General features: G+C 41.3%; 2 protein-coding genes across 8 annotated transcripts; one reads left to right on the top strand and one right to left on the bottom strand.

Moving 5' to 3' along the window:
• Positions 1 to 95: 95 nt before the first annotated feature.
• On the bottom strand, positions 96 to 8,943 carry LOC115755381. Of its 3 annotated transcripts, none has more exons than XM_048285683.1 (9): positions 8,769 to 8,943; positions 4,742 to 7,869; positions 4,566 to 4,646; positions 2,358 to 2,510; positions 2,054 to 2,217; positions 1,808 to 1,955; positions 1,593 to 1,715; positions 868 to 955; positions 96 to 579 (listed from the first exon to the last, which is right to left on the bottom strand). In XM_048285683.1, the coding sequence occupies exons 2-9, from the start codon at positions 7,694 to 7,696 to the stop codon at positions 389 to 391; spliced, it is 3,903 nt and encodes a 1,300-aa protein (XP_048141640.1). In that variant the 5' UTR covers positions 7,697 to 7,869; positions 8,769 to 8,943; the 3' UTR covers positions 96 to 388. The 3 variants fall into 3 exon arrangements, with proteins under 3 accessions (XP_048141640.1, XP_030550610.1, XP_030550611.1); XM_030694750.2 differs by having other exon boundaries at positions 4,742 to 7,749; XM_030694751.2 differs by having other exon boundaries at positions 4,742 to 7,736.
• Positions 8,944 to 10,282: 1,339 nt separating this feature from the next.
• On the top strand, positions 10,283 to 15,396 carry LOC115755414 (protein FAR-RED IMPAIRED RESPONSE 1). 5 transcript variants are annotated; one of them, XM_048285685.1, is made up of 6 exons: positions 10,283 to 10,432; positions 11,748 to 14,065; positions 14,306 to 14,407; positions 14,488 to 14,573; positions 14,654 to 15,077; positions 15,310 to 15,396. In XM_048285685.1, the coding sequence occupies exons 2-3, from the start codon at positions 11,798 to 11,800 to the stop codon at positions 14,384 to 14,386; spliced, it is 2,349 nt and encodes a 782-aa protein (XP_048141642.1). In that variant the 5' UTR covers positions 10,283 to 10,432; positions 11,748 to 11,797; the 3' UTR covers positions 14,387 to 14,407; positions 14,488 to 14,573; positions 14,654 to 15,077; positions 15,310 to 15,396. The 5 variants fall into 5 exon arrangements, with proteins under 5 accessions (XP_048141642.1, XP_048141644.1, XP_048141643.1 ...); XM_048285687.1 differs by having other exon boundaries at positions 14,306 to 14,557; positions 15,014 to 15,077; XM_048285686.1 differs by lacking the exon at positions 15,310 to 15,396 and adding an exon at positions 15,159 to 15,253 and having other exon boundaries at positions 14,306 to 14,832; positions 15,014 to 15,077.
• Positions 15,397 to 15,455: the final 59 nt, after the last annotated feature.

Raw genomic sequence — 15,455 nt, 5'->3', positions numbered from 1 at the left:
TTTTGTCTCAGACTAGCAATACCACTGCCTTCAATAAAACTTGCAATGAAAGTGCAGCATCACGGTTGCAGTAACAAGGACAGAAACCGAGAGGGTTAAAAGCAAAATGGGTATAGTTTTATTGACAACTGTACTTACTATAAACACAAATAATAGTTGTACGGAGAATGGTTTCTCCATAGTCTAATTACACATTCACACCATGCACACACACCTTTAATACCTAAGAGAGTCTGGCATTTTGAACAAAGGCCATCTCCGCTTTCCTTACAATACACACTTCTCTGTAGAAACCCCACTATAAACAGCTCGTGGCATTACCAATGGTGATTAATAATGGTAACAACCAAAAAGAAGCAAGGCCAGGCTTTTCAATCTTTGAGATCCATCACCTGGAGACCTGGTTTGTAGGCGGTTTGGCTTGGGATGCTGTAGACATAGCACGCAGGCGTCGGGCAATTTCTGTGAAGGACGGACGGCCGATGGGATCCGGGGCCCAACACTGCTCCATTAGCAATTTCCATTCGGGATCGCAAGAGTTTGGCACTGGGGGCCTCAGCGTGTTATTTACTATTCCACCTGCGAATACCACAGAACTCATCAAACTACAAAATATGAAGTCATATTGAGATGTCTAGTCACCGAGAATTAAGCATTCTCAGTGAAAAAGGCCTACAGAGTGAAATTTATTATAATGGGAATCTCCTACACCAACACAAAAGTTACACAGAGGACCAACAGTCTCAACCCATGCAAGGCACTCCAATCAACTTAGAAGTGATCTTCGGAGCTAAGCCAATACACATTAGCCAGTAAACTATCTATAAAATGTCCAATGCGAGATATACATATTCCACTTCCACATACCTATAATGGCTCCATAATGCATGTTGGCATAAGGCTCCTCGCCAGTGATAATCTCCCAAAGGACAATGCCAAAGGAGAAGACATCAACCTGTCCATGATCGAAAACAAGAAGGATAAACATCACAAGTTTGAGACTTCTAAAGCAAATAAACAGTAGGAAACTTATTCAAACTTATTCAGTAGAGAAGGTCAGATGCAGCCAACAAAATCATGCAAGCTTATATTTGTTGAGATATTGACGTTTCTACCAAGTTTTGGCGAATATGGACTTTACAACTCAAATAAGAGTCCTTAAAATGACCAAAATTCTTCTTCAAGTTTAAGAAGCAAAGTAATCAACTCGGATACAAGTATTATAGGATTCCAATAACTTTGGTGTTTTTAAGTTTAAGTAGGATATTATGTTTCATATAAGGTTTGTGATTCTTCTTTTCACGTGACGAATTATAGTATTTTGCAAGCATTTGCTGTGGGATCTCATGATGCAATTCTTCTCTTAGGTATGATGCTTAAGAAACCTAGGTGCGATGCTTAGGAAGCTTTGGGTGTGAAGCCCAAAGATGTTTCCTATGCTGCCGGACTAGCCGTCCTACATTAAGTTCCTCATAAACATAAATAGTTGAAAGCACAGCACGCGTAGCCCAGATATCCCTTTTGTTAGGTAAAGTAGAAAATTTGCCGGACAAAGTCAGATTGATGAACTAGGGAAAAATTTGCACCCATACCTTCTCAGAGACCTTGTTGCTGCTACCGTTTAGCAACTCAGGTGCCATCCATGGAAGGGTTCCCCGGACGCCACCAGTAACCAAGGTATTCCTTTTGATTTTTGACAAGCCAAAATCACCAACCTGCACAACTTATGGCAAACGACTGATATAAACTTCTTTCCTCAAACTAAAAGAACCTCATGAATATTCTTTGAGTGGAAGTATTTAATCACCTTGCAAATCGGACGCACTGGATCTTTCAGGTTGACAAGCAGGTTATCACATTTCAGATCAAAATGCACAATATTCTTTGAGTGCAAATATTCCATTCCAAATGCTGCATCCATAGCAATGATAATCTTCTTACGACGATCAAGATGCCTGTGTTCATGAAACATGGAGAAGAGTGGTAAAGGACAATATCTCCCTCTGATCAGTGTGACAGTGCAGATAACCTTATCACAGTTTATGTGGATTACCTGTCCTTACAAAGCAAAACATGTCTTAGAGAACCATTAACCATGTATTCGGTCACGGTAGCCATTGTTCCTCCTGGACCATCCTGAACAACACCATAAAATGCCACCACATTGGGATGATGAAGCTTTGAGAGAATGTCAGCTTCCCTCCAGAACTCAACTGTCTAAAAGAATTATAAGACCTCATTAATTTGAATCTAGAAGTCCAAACAAGATGTCCTGTTCTCCCTTATTAAGGGCATAAAAATCACAGGCGAGAAAGTGTAGCTGTTAAGAACAGACTAGTAAGCAAGAGAATGCTCACCAATCTCTCCTGCTCCGATGAACGGCCAGTGAAACAGCTTTTTTTAATGCGCTTTATTGCAACATCCGTTCCACGCCATTTTCCATGGTAAACAGTCCCAAATGTGCCAGAACCCAATTCTTTCAGTTCTTCCAGATCTTCGTTCTTAATAATCTGATACAGCATGAAAAAAGAATATCAATAAACATTGACAAACCCTGGGGTTTTATTTCTGTTTGAAGAAAGAATATGGTCTCAGATAAAAAAAAAAAGTTAATCATTTAGAGACTTTTGAGACTCTGACCATCTATCAAATTAGTTGCTCAGGCAGGAATATGCACTACAGATTGCTAAACTGCCAGCTAGTAATTTGCTTAACAATAACAATATGCTGTTGCACTAATATAACAAATTATACCATAGTGTTGCTAATAGTGATAAACTAGAAGACTAAGATGTGAGAGATTACATTGGCACCAGAACTGAATTTAACGTCTACTCATTTCAAAGTCATCTCATTGAACTTCAAGATATGTGGATACTCTATGTCAGCACCTAAATACTTCCCCACCAGCATTCAATTTTCACACCCTCAGGAACATGTTGAAGGTAATATTCACATAAATTCAATTTGTGTAGAGAAGATAAGCAAAAACTGATCCTTCAACAGATGAGCATTCGCAATAGCAAGAAATGATTAGTCTGGCTTCCATGTCAAACAGCCGATTTCCTTCTACAGTATTCTGACAGAATTGGATTTGATTCCGTTATCATAGCAGGATTAGCAAACAACATATCAAATAACAGATTTGCCTGCATTAGGATAAAAACAACTGTTGAAACTGAACATTCATACTACTTCAGACTGAAATGAATTTTCAGAAAAGGAATCTCCATTTTCCCTTTAATTACAAAAGCAGCCATAGTTTCTTATCTTCTGGCCAAAACAAAAAAAAAAAAAAAACAACTGTAATTACGAACTGAACTGCAAAGATGTCTCTCAGCAGCCAATACCAAACAAGACCAGAAGTAAAACCAATGAGATGTTCAGTGGTTCATTCAATCAGTTCAACTGAAAAAACTTGGTTTAAACTGTGGGTTCATTTTTTTATGATGTCATAAATACTTATAAATCTAAATTTAGAATATCAGGCAGCTGAAACAGAAATTGAGTACAGCACGTCGCATGAGGCAAGCACACTGAGCTCCCTCGTTTGACAATCAGTTAAGAGAGATCAGTTGTTTCTCCAAAACAAAATAACTGGCGCTTATTAAATGAGGAAGTGCTATTTCTAAAAATCCCCTCAACTTCCCGGGATGGCAGGGGTTGAATCCCTGCTCCATGTCATGTGCCCATTCTTTTCCCTTTCCTTTGTCTTTTCCCATAAATAGGTGATTTCTCTACCTTAACATTTCAAGTGGGGATCCGATTGAACTGGATTAATTGTATATACTTCTATCTAACTATTGACAGACTCATCTTAATATAAGAAAGGCAAACTTATAGGCCTATTTTCGCGCAATTCCAAAGGTAACAGGTTAGGTGTTGACTTTGGAAACACTATTAAGGACCAAGTGAAGAATGAAAAACGTCCACCAATGTCCAAGCCCTACGGAGGAAGAAGTTGCTCTTCTTTGATCTTCCTAAGAACTTATATTACTTCACGAAGGTTCTATAGAGGACAGATCTGGGATTTGGATATTGCTTCTACAATCAACTAGTCAATTATTTATTATTGGCTACAAGGAACTGACCAGATCGACTGCACCAAACCTGATGGAATCTAGTTATGGACCTGCAAAGGTTGATGAACAAAGAAACAACAAGACTGGAGCTAATTCCCAGTGCAACAGGTGGAACCAGCAAGTCCAACATCATCATCACCTTTATCCCAAACTATCCCAAACTAGTTGGGGTCGGCGGTCAATGAACCCAAAAATAAATAAAATAAAAGCAAGACCGATTGAGGGAAAAGAAATAATTATATAAAAATAAAAATAAAAATATATAAATATATATAGGAAAAAAGGACTAAAAAAGACGGTCTGGAACATAGGAATTCTGCCCCTCCACAATGCTAAAAAGGACAGTCTGGAACCAGCAAGTCCTACTTGAGAAAAATTCCCTAAGATATTTTATAAGAGATGCATTACTGTTAAAACCATAACTGGAGAATGAGATATTTCCCGCACCGCATCTCATCGAAGAATGAAAGAAAAGCATCATACCTGCAGGCTACTGATATCCAAGTCACCCAGAGAAAGATCGGCAATAGATTGACCAATATTAGGAACTTCCGATTTTTCATCCTGAAAATCCACAAAAAAGTATCATAACATTTACGGTAAGACATTCACAAGCAGCCTGTGGGTGGCTGAGTTCATGAATCTTAAACTCTGTATACCTCATATTCCATTTCTGGTATTGTAGGGTGAACTACATCCAACATACTTTCAATCACCTTGAGCTGGGAAGTGCTGTAGTCTGGATGCACATTCCTCACACTTGGACCAATGACACCAGATGACACTTGAGCAATATCCTCTTCAAAGTTAAGCCTGCGCTCCATACGACCCACATGGACTCCATCAGCATTTGCAGGCGGATAGCTGTAGTCAATAGGAGCTCCATCTTCAAGCGGAGCCGAGAAGCCGAGGTGATCCTGGTCCATAAGAGAAACATCCTTCCTAACGAACTCGTTTTGAGCCAAGTTTCGGAAGTAAGACCAATGCTTCGGCTCATGATTTTCCATGTACAAACTCAATCCTGCCCCATCACTATGCAGAGGATTAACATCAGAGAGATTCTCAGAGCGCCTTGCCACTGAGAATAAATCAGACAAGAAATCACGAGGAAAACGGTCATTAATATCAATTAATATGTCTCCATGCTCTGGGTTGCTAACGCTAACTGAAGGCTCGACAGTCTGCATCAAAGGCTGTGCATGACCCTTTGTTGTTTTCCCACTGGTCTTGTTTGGTGTTACTTCATCCCAAAGATATTCAGATGCCCTCAAGGATGAATTGTCAGCATGCAAACCAGGAGTTACTCGACCTGATGTTTGATGTTGAGGACCAGCTGCATCTTTACCCCCGGCAATCATTTCCTTGTACTTCTCTTTATCCTGGATCATCCCGTGGTCATCCGCAGAATTTAGAGGTCTCGATTCAGTTTTCTGCGGCATTGGTTCAAGCACCTCTTCAGCAGTAGGCCTGTCCAATTTGAAATTGTCTGAAGAAGCAGATTCTACGTGCCTTTGAAGTTGGTTAGGTCCATCATGGATGTTCTGTGGATTTTTATATGCTACTTTATCATATGGGACAAAGTGCTCGCTCTGAGAAGCCGCATCTCCATCATGCAGCTTCTCAATTACCTCTGAGGCTGACTGAGAGTAATCAGACCGCCCTTGAGTAATCAGAAACTGAGATCCAAAAGAATCATCAGATTTTGACAAACGGTTCAACTCTGCCTGCTCCCTTGGGATTCGTTCAGAATGAAATACTCGCTGGGGCATCGAAGGCGGCTCTGGGTAGCCCAACGCTGTTGGATCAGCTTCAGACCCACCATTACCCATGAACACTCCACCTGATGCATAGAAGGGGTCATTCTCATGATTCTTCTTCCCTTCCCTCACATCTTCAGGGTCCGTAGAGCTCTGTACAGTTTCCTGAGGCCTCTTACTTACTGCCATCGGCAGAGGGCTCTTTAGCTCAGGGGCCAGTTTAGCACCAGACACGTCTTCCCGGTGGGTGTAGCTTGTGACGGGGACTTCATTCGGTTTAGAAGAAGCAATGTTTTCATTCTGAATCTCGTCTATCTTCTGCATAGAGCCCTCTCTCTTCATTTTCAACTCCTCAAATTTATTTTCCTTCTCTAGGGGCTGAACTTTATCAGGTCCATTTGTTTTCTTGACTGAGCTGTCTCTTTTCAATTTGGTGTCCCTTATAGGTGCTTCTATATCCTGTGTGTGCTGACCACTGACTAAATACTCTTCATTCAAACCTCCAGTTGCCACTGGATTTACATTGGGAGGAATCGCATTTACATTATCCACATGTGGCGCGAAATTAGAAGTAGATCCTTGGCCATTTAAGAACTGGACAGAGGAAGAATTAGTACCCTTTCCCTCCAAATCCGAGAAACTCTCCGCACGGTGAGGAGCGGGTAAAGCATGTTGGCTAGCTTCTCCATGATTAACTCTCTGTCGCCGGTAAGAGTGTAAATTAGACTCATAATTGCTAGCTGAGCTTGTTGGCACCACTTGAGAAGACTGAACACTGGATGTAGGTGCATCTCCTCTAAAAGGATCAGTCGTAGCCCCAGCTAATCTACCAGCTTCTGTTTCAAGATTTAGATTTACTAACTCGTCCAGGTTATTGCCAGAGGCACTTGCTAGAGCAATTGAATTCCTTCTTGAACCTGAATCCATGCCATTCACCGCAACCACATATTGGACCTCGGAATCCCGATCAATACTTCTGATGCCAAACTGAGCATCCTCTAGATCAGTATCGGAGAAAAGGAACATCCTAGGTTTCCGAGTCCCTCTGTCCTCCAATACATTACATTCCTCCATCATGTTCTGAAGATCCTCGTCGCAAGATACAGAAACCAGCGCATCAAGTTCCTCACCCGGAAGTTGATACTTAATAGTGTGAGGTTGGTCATAAATTGCCAAAGTTTTCTGTGTCAGTTCCTGCCAAGAAATATCCTTGCTTATCCGAATAATTCGGGTCTCACCGCCAACATACCGAAGCTTTCCATCACATGGGCGGGGCAAAATTGTACCACCAAAGCTGCAGAGGAACTTCACTCGTGCTGATGTGCAATCACCAGATCCCGAAAGGGAACTATCAATGAGTCTACTGCTACTACCTCGCGAGGAGGATCTTGGTACAGACCTCAAGGACTCGTGGTAATTTCTCTCTTCATTAGCCAAAGAGCTCTTTCTTTCAAATTCAGGAACAAAGCCTTTTTCGGCTGAATTGATCATAGAAATGTCTGATCCACTTTCTGAACCTGTATGAGAAATACCAAGGATGCCCTTTAAATCCATATAGTTTGATGTGCTACTAGGATCCCTTTGAGCTGGTGGAATGAGCTGTTGCCTGGGGTTGAGCATAAATTCGAGCGCAAACTCCTCACCAGTCTGAATTGAATAGTTCAGAACTGGTCTGGCTCCAGCAGACATGTTGTAATCTGGAGGTCGCATATTCGTGTTGATAGTACTCGATGGATCATGGAAGAAACTCTGATTCGTAGAACCGAGCCCTGGATTTCGAGGATCGATATTAGCATATCGAAACTGTTCATGGCCCTTCTGTTGGTTCATCGCCCCTCTTTCGAAATTTCTCTCCATTCAACTCAACTATACTAGGGGAGTATCCAAAGCCAGACTCCTGACATTCATATCTATTAGCACATATAAAGAAGAATTTCAGATCCAGCTAAGTGCAATGCATATTTTAGACAGCCTACTTCTCACACCAAGGTTTAATGGAATTTCACAAGGTACTGAAGCTTGCACTAAATCTTGAGATCCAATGGAGAATAACCGTTTCAGTTTTTAGCTCAAAAAAAAAAAATAAAGGAAAATAAACTCGAGAAAGCAAAGTGTTTACTAATCCCGTAAAGACAAAAAGCTCCTTAAATGGTTTATCGAATCTTAAAAAGATGGTGCAAAATAAACAAAACAGCTGCTACTCCGAAGCGAGTTCTAAAAGATAACAACGGGCTTATACCAAAATATTCAACTGAAAATCATAAACTCATCCTTCGTAGTGTACATCTTCTATAACTGGTTTGGGCAAGAGCCACCTCAAACTGGTATTTCATTCCAGTGAGCCTCTAATTCGAATGATCATTTTCCAAGGCACGAGATCATGAAGTGTCGGATCCAACCAAAACAAAAAGACACCTTATACGACTAATATTACGGACTAAGTTTCACAGAAGAACCGTAACATCAAGCCAAAGATCATGGATCCTCGAATCATCTGACATGGGTCGAACAAAAAGACGTAGAACAAAAAATTTCAAATACAGACAAAAGGGTAAATTTCACGACCGATCCCAATAAAAGTCTCGGTAAAAGCCCAACAGTTCATCATCCAACGTCAATCGCCACTAAACAAAGGAGCTGTAAACCGAAAACTAAAACCCCGCGAGACGATCCTCCAAATCGGAAAGGATTTGACTCGACGTACACCCATCATAGCTCACTCAACAACGAGAAATGACAATCGGGCGCGCGACTTCCGTAAGCGGAGCTCTAAAACTTCAACCCACACACCCAATTAGCAACCCGAGAATTCCGCAACCACACTGGTCCAAGACCCAGCAAAGGGAACAACAGATCGAGCTCAAAGCAGCTTAAAAATTCAAACTTGGTCAACGGGAGGACGAATCGGATTGGGAAATCATGAAATTACCGGAGAGAAACCCAGCCATCTGGCGGATTGATCCCGTCATCCCAAACTCCAATTCAAGAACAGGGGGGGTGGTGGGCGCTGTTGCAGTGTGAGACTGGCAATGGGAAAGCTCTCTTCTGCCTTTCTCTTCTAAATTTCTCTCTCTCTCTCTTCTTTGCTTTCTTATTTTCTTGAATTGCATCTCTGTTTTATCTCCCACTATTCAAAACAGGTCGTCGTGCTCTGTATTTTCCCCCTTTTTCATTTCTTATTATTATTTAATCATTATTCATTAGTGCTTTAAGCAGAATTAGCAAAATTTAAAAAAAAATTACTTTTGGGCGCTGAAATCGGGATTTTATTTTCTTGGATTTTGGATAATCTTTTTACCAGTAAAAAGTCGGCCTTTATAAGATCCGCAGGCTCTTGAAGGGGACGCGCTAGCGTTGCGCATGTCAAAAGGAGCATTGACCCGGGCTGTATGCTCGCGTCTCAGTAAATCATCGGACGGTCTTCACTTCTCGAGTCGAACCGGGCCCGAACATGGACATGGGTCGGCTTAATAAACATTGCCACGAATTAGATCCAAATCTAAGATTGTTTTCGTACTTTTTTTTCTTGTCAAATCACACACTTTCGTATGAGCACCAATGAATTCGCCCTTGGGGTCACGTAGCTATTTCGATTCCGTGAAAAAATTCGTCGTTAAAGCACGACAATAGTTAGTCTAAATATCGTCCAGTACAATCGAATACCGACGGCGAATTTTGATTATGTTGTAACCGCCAAGCACTTGCAGGCAGCATTCCTAAGTCCGCCACCAAAGCGAGTGATGCCGGATTGCTATCGATTGGCATCTATAGGCTCCATGCCTTTCGTCGATCCGGTTTTGCCGTTTCGCGAAGATTATCAAGGCAATCCATTATCTCTGTATCGTTAACAAGGCACCGCATTGCGTGGAACATGAGTTGGTATGCTAAGATGAAGAAGGGCTAATGCCCACATACACAAAAACAGCTCCACGATTTTCATTATTGTCCAAGACAGTATTCCACCTTTCTTTGGTTGCACTTGCAGACAAAAGCCTCAAGTTAGTCGTTGAAAAGTGACGTGCCGTCGGCTTTGCTTTCGTCCTTAATTTGAGAATTATAGTTTTCTTTTTAAAAGTATATAAAATCACTTGCGGGCAGAATTTTTTTTTTCGCTCCGAAAATTACTCTACTTATAATCGATTAGAGAGGCGAAAAAAAAAAGAAAAAGGAGTACGTATAATATAAGAAGGTCTCGTTCTCATATGAGAATCCACCAAAAAGTAATCGAAATTCTTCGTAGCGAGGAGTGATGGGCCAAAATATGGGCCTCAACAACGCCGTTTTTGCGGAAATTCAAGAATGGGCCGACTGCTTTCTCTTTGGGCCTAGGGAGCCCATATAAGCCCAAATGGCTTACCTGTGCGTTCTGCCGCTTTTGTCATGACGAAATTCATTTCCGAACGTTGTACTTTTCTTTTTCTTTTTTGTTGGTCGGAAGAACGTTGTACTTCACAGACGGCGATTCTTGCCCGGTTCGAGTAAAAGTTGCCGGAGAATTGAAGGCGCAACTTTGCTCTCATTTCGGAATTTAGCCGAGAGAAGCTCCGGCGGGCGTTCGATTCCCTCCCGAACAGCGGCTCAATTTGTGAACTTGTATGGCTTTCTTTCTGTTTCTGTGATTGAATTGCTCTTTATTTCTCTGCCGAGTTGTGTCTGAACTGTGGAACTGATCATACGAAGTCTGGAGAGCTGGGTTCGGGGCTTGGATGGCCCTTTTTGGGTCCTTGCGAATAACTAATTGCTCTTCAGTAATCGAATTTGCGATCGCTACGTATTTGTTGCTTATGGTCATCCGAGTCTTTGTCGGAGCAGAAGTTCTCCAGTCTTCTCGTTGTGAATGCCAAAGCCCGAGGCACGGATTGTAGTCTAAGTCGGGAAAAGTTAGGAAGACGAGAGAATGGAACGAAGTATTGATCGTGTTGGAAGTTCGATCAGTGTTATTTGAGTTATTTGTGTCAAAAATTCAGTTCTTTTTGTCTCTACCCCTCGCGGATTCTTTCACAATCAATGTTTCACGAAGTTGAGTTTTTGCTGGATTGGGGACATCCCTTGCATTTCTGAAGATTGCCATAGTGCCATGTTGATATGTGCTCAATTGACTTTTTTGCGCCTTCTTTGTCTAATTCAAGTAGATTGAAAAATGTATGTTTCAATATATTCGGTCAGGATAAACATCCCATTGTGAGATGTGGTGCAGCATCATAAGTTGAAAGTTACCCAAAAACGAAATATACTAGACCACTCTAAGCGTGGTGCAAAAGTCATGTGGGTAGCGTTTGGAATCACAATGTGTTGGGTTAATTCTCCTCCCCGCAAGCTTTTCAACTTATGACATGACACAACCTTTGACTGGTAAGCACGGTCGTCCTCCTCGCTTAAGGCTTAGTTTTAAATTACCATGCTTGTGCATTCTTTTGTGACCACCCCTAGAAGCACTGACCCATGTTTCTCCAGTTATTACGCAGTCCGTGTGGGATTGTAGCACCCTATGGGGATTAGTCGGGTGCTCAAAGAGCCCCAGACACCCATTGATGTCAAGAAAGAGACTGATAATTCGACATTGGTGGACTGGGTAGGAAAAGAGTTAATGGTGTAACTTCAAGCAAAACTATCATCTTTAGGAACGTCCCTGTAATTTATAGTCAAAGTAGATACTACGCCTAGACCGTCCATTGTCTATCTGCCATAGTTTGTGACATAAGATATTGTTTAAATTTGTTTGTGAATCTGATGTAGTGATATGTACTCACTCCTTTTTCCAATATCTAGCTGCCCTTCTGGAGGAATCGATTAGGATTTCTTTAGTCAAATACTGATGCAAATTCAACCTTTTGGTCGCTGGACAATTTGGTAGTTTGGAAGTTGTTTTTTTTGGTCAAAAGTTCAAAGTTCCTACTTCCTTTAACAGTTGCAGTTGTACTCTCGAAAAGAGTTCTTCAAGGGAAAAGCAGCTTCTCCATGGGGATAGATCTGGAACAGTTTTCAGGAGAATGCCAAAAGGAAGCTACATTGTTAAACACAAATGGAAATACCATTCACTGCTGTGATGAAGGGCATGTTGGAGATGGCTATGTAATAAATCCTCCAGTGGTTTCTGAAGTTGACAGGGAGAAAGATGGCCCAAATTGGGGCAGGAGGTCATCAGACAATGGGCAAAAAAATTATGCCACAGAGGATGTCAAAGGAAATTCTTCAACAAATACAGAGCCCCATGATGGCATGGAGTTTGAATCCAAGGAGGAGGCTTTCTCCTTTTATAGAGAGCATGCAAAGTCAGCGGGATTTACCGCCATAATAAAAGCCAGTCGACGCTCAAGAATATCTGGCAAATTTATTGATGCAAAATTTGCATGTACTAGATATGGTAACAAGCGGGAGCCTGCAGTGGATGCAATGGCAGAACCAATTTCAACTACAGACATCATGGCAATTCCTGTCAAGAAAAAGAGAGGTAGGACTAATCAATCTGGGTCAAAGACCGATTGTAAGGCTGGCATGCATGTTAAACGAATGAAAGATGGAAGATGGGTGATTCATAGTTTAATAAAGGAGCATAATCATGAAATATTTCCAGATGATGCATATTTTTTCAGGTGCCATGGAAACTCAGATCAGGGTGAAAGCCATGGGGATACTCTGCATGCTATCCATGCAAGAACTAAGATGTATGTTTCAATGACTATACAGTCCGGTGGGTATAAGAAACTTCAAAGCCAGAAAGGTGGCCCTACGAATCAACTAAAGAATGATCAGCATTTGCGCTTAGATGAAGGAGATACTCAGCTTATGCTCGATCATTTTATGTTCATGCAAGACCAGAATCCAAACTTCTTTTACGCTGTAGACTTGAATCCAGAACAGCGTCTGAGAAATGTTTTCTGGGTTGATGCCAAAGGCAGGATTGACTATGGAAATTTTGGCGACGTTGTCTTCTTTGACACTACATACATAAAAAGCGAATACAGGTTACCGTTTGCTCCTTTTATTGGCGTGAACCATCACAGTCAGTCCTTCTTGCTTGGGTGTGCATTTCTGGCAGATGAGACCAAATCAACATACGTTTGGCTAATGCAGGCATGGCGTCGAGCAATGGGTGGACGTGCTCCACAAGTCATACTCACTGACCAAGAGAAAGCCCTGAAAGAAGCTATTGCTGAGGTCTTACCAGAATCTCGACATTGTTTCTGTTTATGGCAGATTTTAAGTAAGGTCCCAGAAAAGGTCAGTTGCACGATTAAGCAAGATGGAAATTTTATGAAGAAATTCAATAAATGCATCTCCGAGTCGTGTACAGCTGAACAGTTTGAGAAGAGATGGAGAAAAATGGTTGATAGATTCAATCTACGAGATAATTCATGGCTCCTTTCAACATATGAGGATCGTCACCAGTGGGCCCCGACATACATGAAAGACATCTTTTTGGCAGGAATGTCAACAGTGCAACGGTCAGATAGTACAATTTCTTTCCTTGACAAGCACATGCAACGGAAAACTACGTTCAAAGAGTTCTTGGAGCAATACAAAACTATGTTACAAGAGAAGTATGAAGAGGAAGCAAAAGCAGACTTCGAAACTTGGCATAAGCAGCCCGTGTTGAAGTCCCCATCGCCTTTTGGGAAGCAAATGGCAGCTACATATACACATGCAGTGTTCAAAAAGTTTCAGGTTGAGGTTGTAGGAGTTGTCGCTTGTCATCCCAGGCAAGAAAGTGAAGATGGAGACATCAGAAGCTTCAAGGTTCAAGATTTTGAGGAGAACCGAGATCTTATTGTTGTTCTAAGTGAAAGGACATTGGACATTTCTTGCTCGTGCCGCTCATTTGAATTGAATGGTTTTCTTTGTAGACATGCGATGATTGTTCTGCAAATATCTGGTGTGCATAGTATCCCATCCGAATATGTACTGCGACGTTGGACAAAGGATGCAAAGAGTATAGCGTTGTCGACACGGGGCTCATCTATTATTCTGCCCAGGATTGACCGCTACAATGATTTGTGTCAGCAAGCATTTAAGTTAGGTGATGAAGGATCTTTATCTCAAGAGAGTTATGCTATTGCATCTGCGGCACTTGAAGAAGCTTTAAGAAAATGTGAGAGCATAACTAATTCAGCTCAGTCAACGGATTCCAATTCTCCACCTCATGGTCTTCAGGAGCTTGAAGTTGTGAACAGAGGCAACCGAACATCCAAGAAAGATAAGAAATATGGCTCATCAAAAGAGGGAGAGGTTTGATTAATTACATGGCTGTAACGTTCTTCTATGTAACTTTTCTTTTGTTTGCTGATACTTTCAAGGGAAAAGGGCCCAATCATGTAACTTCTAGGAACAAAGAGAAACAAAGTTCTTTGCTACTGGGACAAATAATAGCTGGCATCAAATGGTTGGCTGTGGCATAGCTAACTGTATGTTTTACTGGGTCAGTGATATACATGAGGCTTGACAATATGAGTTTTGTGCTCCTTTTAGGGACCATCAAGTTTAGAAGCACCAGCACTTGAATGCTACAATGCTCAAGAAAGCATGCAAGGGACCATATGGAGTAACTGAATAGCAACAACAGTGCTGTGATAGTATCGTCCAACCTAGTACAACTCATTTCGTGGAAATCTTCGCTGTTTTCGCAGTTTGGGTGTTAATTTATATCTTATTGGAAAACTGAATTCAAGAGCTCCAGCTCTTGATGGCTATGTTGGTGCTCAGCGCTTTGCACAGTGAATGGTATTTCACATCACAGGTGTTATCCTTTTGTTGAGTATATTGGATCCTCATTGTAACTCGCAATTGATAGTACTTTATTTCTTAATTTGTTTGCAGAGACAGTTAAATAAAGTAGCCATAAATCGCATCGATTACCGCAGTGATGAACATACCATGGAAGGACTGGTATGGAGCATTGTTTAGTTGATGGTGTTTTCAGCCTTTCTTACAAGTGCTTTGGTTAAGCAAGTAGTCGAGCCTAGTTATCTTATTTCGTGCTTAGCAACTGCTTATCGGTAGGGTGTTATAACAGTGAGAAATTTCAGTTCTAGCAGTAAAAGCCCCATCGTTTCTGTGCATTCTACTTATCAATTGCACAACTTCGATCAATGGAAAGTAGTAATTCTTTTAGATACCAATTAGTGAATTCCCAGTAATGTCTGTGGTTGGGTAACGATGGTCACGTTATGCTTGCAGGTCCATCTGCGTTTCAGGTCACAAACTCTTTCTGGTTGTTTTGACGCTCCAGATGGTTTATGAGGTATGTAAATCAAGCAAGCCATTGTTTGAATTTTTAAAAGGCTATGAGGTTGCTTACTGTGTTATTACAGTGTTTATGCAGGACCAATGTAATGTGGATCCTGAGAGTGGGAAGAACCAATCATGAGCTGCTTGTTAATACTTGTTTAACAAAGGGAGTGTAAATAATCCTGGGGTAACCTTATATGATTGTATATGCTGATCCATTTAGGTTATGGTGCATTTCTTTGTAGGTGTTGCCAGTAGAAACTAAGTGAATTTACAATCAACCATTAGTGAGGAAGCAACTTTCAGCTGGCTGAAGCCGTTGTTAGGGCTGAGTTCATTGCTTAACTCGGGCATGTGCTTTTGACAATGAGATTGATGATTGAGACAAAGA

The sequence above is a fragment of the Rhodamnia argentea genome, chromosome 9 (genome assembly GCF_020921035.1).
Source record: "Rhodamnia argentea isolate NSW1041297 chromosome 9, ASM2092103v1, whole genome shotgun sequence".
Taxonomy (NCBI): Eukaryota; Viridiplantae; Streptophyta; class Magnoliopsida; order Myrtales; family Myrtaceae; genus Rhodamnia; species Rhodamnia argentea.
The sequence above is the reverse complement of the archived record's forward strand: the minus strand, read 5'-3'. Positions and strand labels throughout refer to the sequence as shown.

Bases quoted from the DNA above. Each gene is read 5' to 3' on its own strand.
- LOC115755414 (XM_048285685.1), top strand. From the start codon at position 11,798: ATGGGGATAGATCTGGAACAGTTTTCAGGAGAATGCCAAAAGGAAGCT. The intron at 14,066-14,305 runs GTTTGATTAATT...TGCTCCTTTTAG, and splicing joins GCTCATCAAAAGAGGGAGAG to GGACCATCAAGTTTAGAAGC.
- LOC115755381 (XM_048285683.1), bottom strand. From the start codon at position 7,696: ATGGAGAGAAATTTCGAAAGAGGGGCGATGAACCAACAGAAGGGCCAT. The intron at 1,716-1,807 runs GTGATTAAATAC...TAAGTTGTGCAG, and splicing joins CAGTGCGTCCGATTTGCAAG to GTTGGTGATTTTGGCTTGTC. The intron at 956-1,592 runs GTATGGGTGCAA...GATCATGGACAG, and splicing joins GCAACAAGGTCTCTGAGAAG to GTTGATGTCTTCTCCTTTGG.